The following is a 7648-nucleotide window of genomic DNA, read 5'->3' on the forward strand; positions in this document are numbered from 1 at the left end:
CGTGTTTAAAGTTTTTCCCTCTGTTGTGGTCTTATGTCCTTGATAATAATTGGCAGTGGTTGTATTTTAATCTTCTGCACCTGTTTTATCATTACAAAAAAAACTTTTGACTGATCATTACCAACAAGCATGGGTGGGTTTGAATTGATAAGTTAGGAATAAAGTAGGGCGAGAAAAACATGCCAAGTACCTTGACTTCATAAGCTCTATAAATGAATTTCATTGTTTAGACAGTTCATTCTTTAGTCTTTATCTTGATTTGATTTGTCAGTTCCTAGTAAAACCGTAGCAGTTGAACCGTTGTTGCCTTGGAACTCGCATTTGGGTGAAACTGCTCCCCCTCTCGGCTGCTCACTGTAACTACAGCGCTCTGATCCGCACAGCAACACAAACGCCATCTTTAGCCGACAAAGTGCGGTGCCGAGGCAGAGTTGTGGGATCGAAACTAGGTCAGGCGCCTGGAAAACTCGAAGACCTTCGGAGATCTGTCGTCGGAAGCCTCCTGGGTTGGTGTCCAGAGACCCCCGGCCGCACCGCACTGTCGCATGGTCCAATGTGTTTGATCGCTCGGCCAGCCAGCACGCAGTTTTATTTTGTCGGTCCAGGTTGAGGTTGAAAGTGAGCCTCTGCAAATAAACAACCAACGGTGGAGCTGAAAGCCAGGTGAGATAAACAGACAGAAGCCAAACTTAGAAATTAAATTTGTTTTAAGTCGACTGGTTTTAGTCGCCAGTTACAACTTGCTAATAATTGCCAGCTTGACCCCCAGCGTGGCTAAATGAAGCTAAGCTAACTATTGATCTGTGTTTGTTTTTAACCACAGTCTTTTGACATTTGTGCACATTAGTGCTAACTTAAAGCCACTTTAGCCATCGCTTTGATGCCAATGCCTTTACAACATGTTAGTTTGACATATGTGTTGATCGTTAAAATAGAGGGAGGCGTGACCTATGAGTACAAATGTTTTCATTGTGAGCTAGAAAGACTGGGTCTGCACCATTCACACACCGGCGTGCTTGGCGGCGCCACGAGTGGTGATCAAGGTGAAAGAGCCCATCAGTGTCCAGTGATTTCACTTACGGCCGAATGCAATCATTTTTTCCCCAAAGCATTCGCAGGCCACTAACCGAATATGAACTTACGTGTTAATTATTGGATCGCAAATGAAATGACTGGGTTCTTCCAATGCTCAGGGTGTACATTAAACTCCTTCTTCTCCTCTGCTAGGATGAAACGAGCTCTCCAAGACAATGAGCAGGAGGAAGGAGGAGGGCCCAGCGGGGGGTATCAGAAGAGTATCAAATGGTCAACTGAGCAGGATGGAGAGAAAGAACTGGAAGAACAAGGAGTCAGCTGGGAGTGTTTGCCGCAGGAGATCCTGCTTCACATTTTCCAGTACCTCCCACTGCTGGACAGAGCTTACGCTTCTCTGGTATCCTAAAAGCACTGATTACATGTCAATTGTACTCTTAATGGGACTGTGTGAAATGACGATGGAGGGCTTCTCATTTCAATTATTTATTATTAGCATTATCGCAAAATTATTCACTCCCATAAACCTTGTCCTGTTTTGGCGAGTTCTATATAATTATTCACGTCTGTGCTTTGGTCTTTCACATGAGATTCCAGTAAGATGCTTTGGATAGCACATCACAGAGGGGTGTAAATACTTCTGCAATGCACTTTACATTCGAGGGATGGTGCCGAGTCGAACAGAACAGACGGTTTTATCAGGGAATTAAAGCCAACATGCAGTTTCAGACCATTCACACCACCTCCACTTCTAGCTGATTTCTGAAAGTTAGAAGATTAATTGCCACTAATTAATCATTAGCAACCTGCTTGTTAGTCTGGATTTGATTAATTTTTAAGATGGAGACATGTGATCACACCTTTATTTACTGGCTATACAGTACAGCAGAGCCAGTTTTGATGGTTAAGCATGTTTCATCATTTATGGCTTGGCAAACATTCTTTATTACCTTACCTTAAGGTGGCTTAAGGTCACAGACTCAATTTAGCCACTCTTGTAGCGTAGCTGGTGTTGGCTACACACATATCCTTCTTCCAACAAGTTTGACAGTCTTTTGGTGTAAAGGTTGATGTTTCTCTCCCTCACAGTCTCAGTCTGTTATTTTACTGTGTATGTATTTTTTTTTTTAAATCACTCCATTTCTTATATGAAGTTTGTTGGGTAATTTCTCTAGGTGTGCCGGTGCTGGAATCAGGCCTTCCACATGCCAGAGCTGTGGCGCTGCTTTGAGTTTGAGCTGAACCAGCCGGCCAGCTCCTACCTGAAGGCCACACACCCGGAGCTCATCAAGCAGATCATCAAAAAGCACTCCAACCACCTCCAGTACGTCAGCTTCAAGGTGAGACAGGCGGGCGGCTTGTGTTTGAAAACTGAAGTGGATTCACCTCTTCCGTATAAAAAGAGGGTTTGATTTTCTGCGTCGGACTCGCAGGTGGACAGCAGCAGAGAGTCTGCGGAGGCGGCGTGCGACATCCTGTCTCAGCTGGTGAATTGTTCTTTGAAAACCCTGGGACTCATATCCACAGCCAGGCCCAGCTTCATGGAGATGCCAAAGGTAACCCTGAAGGGCAGCGATAACTCAGCCGCCCGAACTTCAGATTTTTGATGAATGGATGAAATGAGGTTGTCCTAATTGATGCCATGTGCCCACGGGAAGGTCTAAGGCCTGGAAAACGCTCAAGTTTATGGATTAAAATGTCACTTGTTGTGTTTATTTTGATCTTTGAGAGGAGGTCACAGCTTGGATTTTCTTTTAGGCTTTATTAAGTTTTTATACTGTCCTGATATAAAAGGAAACCTTATAAGTTCAACAACTTTGATAAGCCTTGCAGGTCGAGTATTTTCACGAACAATCTTCTTGTTTTTCATGGATTCGGTTTGTTGGTTGACTGTGCCAAGTGGTCAATTAATTAATTAATCAATCTATGAGCCCTTCCTGGCCATGCCCTTCTCAGCACACTTCCTATCACTTAAACCATCAGTTATTTTTTTATATTTTTATTTTTTTATATACCTAGTTTAAGTTGTAAACTTTGACCATTTATTACAATGCTGGACATGCAGTCTAATAATGAACCAAGGAGCCACATTCATGTACCAAAGGAGGGAAGTAGAAATGCAGTTATTGTTATAATAATAATAATAATAAAAACTTACTTCATATAAAAGCAAGATTGACTATATAAAAGTTTATTTTGTTTTTAAAAGCAAAGGTAGATTTCTGTTATTCATTTCTGAAATTATTATTTTTTGTCTGTCATGTTGAAGCTTTAAGTCTCGTGTCTTATAAAGACGCGGGCCTTAAGCTTTCTTTGGGAATCACTGGAGTTTGTGAAAATGCCCCAGTTATTTGACACGAGCTCACAGTGTAGAACCTCGTGATTGGATCCGATTGGTCATTGGCAGGCCACCATATTCTAAAGATATGGGATCCATACTTGGACTAATAAAGGGGATACTTTTGTAATTCCATTAGTTTCTGTTGGGTATAAAACTGTTACCTCTATCTAAGGAGATATAGAACTTTTTTTCCTTCCTTGGTACAGTTATAATGGTGTTATGTCACACCGGTTATCTCATTTTGAGCCATTAAATGTGTTTCATTCTGTTTTCCTTCTACAGTCTCACTTCATCTCCGCTCTGACGGTTGTTTTCGTCAACTCCAAATCTCTGTCCTCCCTGAAAATCGACGACACCCCTGTGGATGATCCCTCCCTCAAAGTCCTGGTGGCCAACAACAGCGACACTCTCAAGCTGCTGAAAATGAGCAGCTGCCCTCATGTTTCACCTGCCGGTACTAAACACAACGCATGATTTATGGCACGGCTGTTAATAACCGACTCATTATCCTTGAGAAGCTCATTTCTCACAAAGATAAATTCAGTTTTAGGTTTTCTAGATTGCACCAGTTCACAGTGTTCTTCATATTAAACAGATGGCATGTAGAGGAAATCCATGCAGTCCAGATAAATATAACTGTATTAAATTTCATACAGTTTGGCTGCAAATACAAACACTGACTTCTGGCATCTTTTTCATTTAGTTTACTTTATTATTATTATTATTATTTTTATTTCACGTCCATGAGAAATTATTCTAAAAATGGGTTAAAAAAAAGCTTTCTATTATAGAAGTGAAAGAACACTCATTCATATTTTGTTACAAATTAAATTCCAAAAATTCTGGAGCTCGTCAATATTCATCCTCCATAAATCAGTACTTTGTGGAACGACCTTTTGCATGAGTCTAGCACATAATATCAGAGCAATGTACACTGGAGGTTGGAGTTTCAATGTGATAAAATGTGAAAAACCTCAGGTTGTATAAGACTATTTATTTTTTTGCGCCTTAGTTCCCGATTCACTGTGTTCTCCTGTTTGCAGGCATCATGTGCGTGGCCGATCAGTGCCACGGCCTGAGAGAGCTGGCTCTGAACTACCACTTGCTGAGCGACGAACTCCTCATCGCGCTCTCCTCGGAGAAGCACGTTCACCTGGAGCACCTTCGCATCGACGTGGTCAGCGAGAACCCAGGCCAGCAGTTCCACACCATCAAGAAGAGCAGCTGGGACGCCATGGTGCGCCACTCCCCCAAATTCAACCTCGTGATGTACTTCTACCTTTACGAGGAGGAGTTCGACCCTTTCTTCCGCGACGAAATCCCCGTCACGCACCTGTACTTTGGCCGCTCAGTCAGCAAAGACGTTTTGGGCCGCGTCGGGCTCACCTGCCCGCGTCTGGTGGAGCTGGTGGTGTGCGCCAACGGGCTGCGGCCTCTCGACGAGGAGCTCATCCGCATCGCCCAGCGCTGCACGCAGCTGTCCGCCATCGGCCTGGGAGAGTGCGAAGTGTCCTGCAGCGCCTTCGTGGAGTTCGTGAAGATGTGCGGAGACAGACTGAAGCAGCTGTCCATTATGGAGGAAGTGCTGGTTCCGGATCACCGTTACGAGCTGGATGACATTCACTGGGAGGTATCGAAGCATTTGGGTCGGGTCTGGTTCCCTGACATGATGCCGACATGGTAGAGTTTGGTGAGGGGCAAATTTTTTTTATTTAATTTTTTTTGTGTACAGATTCTTATTTTTACTGGTACAACAGAAGAAATTAATTTTTTTGATCTTACTTTGTTTTTAATTTGATGTAGCTGATGCATTTCTGTAATTTAATCACTTATATTGTTTAACATTTTCTTCCTCTGAGCCCTTCAGACTTGTCATTGTTATTTACACGTCAATTAGTTGCGTGAACTGATGGGTGTATCTGGAATCTATTGGGAATTTGAGGAATTATGCTCAAGACAGAAGTTGCTCCACATCTGTGTTGGCGACATGCAGACAGATATTTTTTTGTATATACGGTAAATTATATATTTTTTGCCTTGTATGGGCATAACTACAATCCTTTTAATAAAAGGCAGTAACTTTACAGAGATAAATTTTACAAAGACAAGTATGATTGTTGTCGTCACACTAAATGCACAGTGTGTGTGAAATCAGTTTGTGTAATCATCTTCGTCGTGGATTAAAGGTAAATACAGTACATAAATTTGACAGCGTGATCAGCATGATAAGCTAGGAGGTTTTTGGTTAATCGCTTTGCAACCGTTTGTGGATTTTTTTTTAATTTACGTTGTTGTCTATGCGTAAGTGCTAACAGGTCTTTGCAAAGAGGCTTTGTGTGGCCCAGACTGGGTGGTGGTCATGAGACAGCAGTCTGGTATGCAGCAGTTTATGAGGTGGATTCTGTCTTGAAATTATGTTTTTGTTTCTTCTAACCTCTCCAGGTTTCCCTCACAAAGCCACTATTCCCTGTCGACTGACTCACTACCACTTGTCATTTTTGTGTTCTTCTATCCAAGTGGAAAAGCCCAAGGATAGTCTGTCCCCTCTTTGAAACATTAACTGGCTGGCCATGATGAGCTTGTAAATATCTCTTAAGTTGCACCACGTTTTTTCTCTTTCCTATATTGTACGACAAATTATCCCGTTGGAACTGTAAAAAAGTGTTAATATTTGAAAGCATATACATGAAAGAAACCCTAATTAAAGACATTAATATCCAGCATACTTGTACATACAACATATAACTTTAAAGCACTTTTTCTCTAATGAAGGTCCCCAAGCTTGGCAAAGTAAACCCATGCAGCCACAGAGGTAATTTCTTTCAGTTGTCACAAACTCTCTTTGTAAATTACTTGAATTTCTGCTTCTTCTTTTTTTTAAGATTTTTTTTTATTTTTAACATTCTAAGTCTAATGAATAGAACAGATTATTTACTATATGAGGAGAAAATCCCTTTACAAAGAGAAACTTACCTAACAACACTATCATAGAATGTGCTACTATAATACAAACTTCTATCTAAGAAGGATTTTATATTTAGTTTTGCAGTCTGTGTTGCAATATCTAATGTGTTTAATATTGGTAAAGAAAATAAAAAAGTAGACTGTATCACAAATCACTGACGAGATGGATGGTTGTAGTTAAATTCCAGAGATAAACATATATAATTATTAGTCTTGGTGATGTCACTTAAATTTGTAATTAGAAAAAAAAAAGCAAATATTGTGGGTTTGAATCACTGAATTGCAAGGTTACAATCATTTAATTACCTCCAATAAACTGAATATCTACAGCAGTTAAAATTTGCAATTGAGCATTCAGTCAAAAAAGAAGGCTTGTTGAGAAGCTGTTGCTTCTGACTGAGTGACCAAGATGCTGGCTGACATAATGTAAAGCACTAATAACATTTTTAAAAACTGAAAATGTTATGAAAACAAAGTGAGAAGAATGACTACGTGTGGCTCATTTTTTAAATGTGATTTTTCTCAGTCCCATGAGAATAATAATAATTAATAACACATATTATTACTTGGACTATCATCCTTTCGCTGATATAAAATGATGCTGTTCCACATAGTGAAACAGAAAAATGTTCAAGTCCTGATCCAAATGAATATTGTTTAACCGTTTTTCATTTAACATTGGTTGGGTATTATTGTTATATTAACTGGAGTTAAATTTGTAAAAACTTCAAATTTAATAGCCTGCTGCTCTGTTAATAGACCCATCCTGTCTTTATGTGTTTTCTTTCCTTTTATGATTCATCCCGTTTGTTTGAAAACCGAATGACTTTATTTTATTTTTTGTAAATAGACGCCATCTGCTGGTTAGTGTGGTTAACTGCATTTCTTGTCACCTGTGCATGAAGATGATTATTGTAATCTAAGCATGGGATGGAGAGCTGATCTTTCTTCTGAAACAGTTCATCTGCTGTTAAGTTATATTTTCTCTTACAAAAGCTGTATAATACTGAGATTTATTTGAAAATAACTTGTATTTTTTTTCCCCAAAGTTATACAATATTTTAGTTTATAGTCATTAAAAACGCTTGTTTAAAAAATATATCTATGGCTGTTGAATTTGTATTTCTTTGCATTTACATTGAATACCCTACATATTTATATTGCGCACTTACGCAATATATAAATATGTGTACTTATGCATTATTGCAACCTAATAATGCGTATGAACTGTACTTCATAAATATGAAGTACAGTCTATTTTATATTTAGTGGGCACATGCATAATCTTTATATCAACTGAACAGAAACAAT

At 39.7% G+C, this 7648-nt stretch overlaps 1 protein-coding gene across 2 annotated transcripts; it reads left to right on the plus strand.

The window, feature by feature from the left end:
* Window positions 1-351: 351 nt before the first annotated feature.
* On the plus strand, window positions 352-7436 carry LOC129369630 (F-box/LRR-repeat protein 3-like). 2 transcript variants are annotated; one of them, XM_055045166.1, is made up of 7 exons: window positions 352-663; window positions 1228-1432; window positions 2208-2372; window positions 2466-2588; window positions 3656-3827; window positions 4417-5063; window positions 5816-7436. In XM_055045166.1, the coding sequence occupies exons 2-6, from the start codon at window positions 1229-1231 to the stop codon at window positions 5055-5057; spliced, it is 1305 nt and encodes a 434-aa protein (XP_054901141.1). In that variant the 5' UTR covers window positions 352-663; window position 1228; the 3' UTR covers window positions 5058-5063; window positions 5816-7436. The 2 variants fall into 2 exon arrangements, with proteins under 2 accessions (XP_054901141.1, XP_054901140.1); XM_055045165.1 differs by having other exon boundaries at window positions 4417-7436.
* Window positions 7437-7648: the final 212 nt, after the last annotated feature.

The sequence above is a fragment of the Poeciliopsis prolifica genome, unplaced genomic scaffold (assembly GCF_027474105.1).
Source record: "Poeciliopsis prolifica strain line A6 unplaced genomic scaffold, Auburn_PproV2 SCAFFOLD021, whole genome shotgun sequence".
Classification (NCBI taxonomy): domain Eukaryota; kingdom Metazoa; phylum Chordata; class Actinopteri; order Cyprinodontiformes; family Poeciliidae; genus Poeciliopsis; species Poeciliopsis prolifica.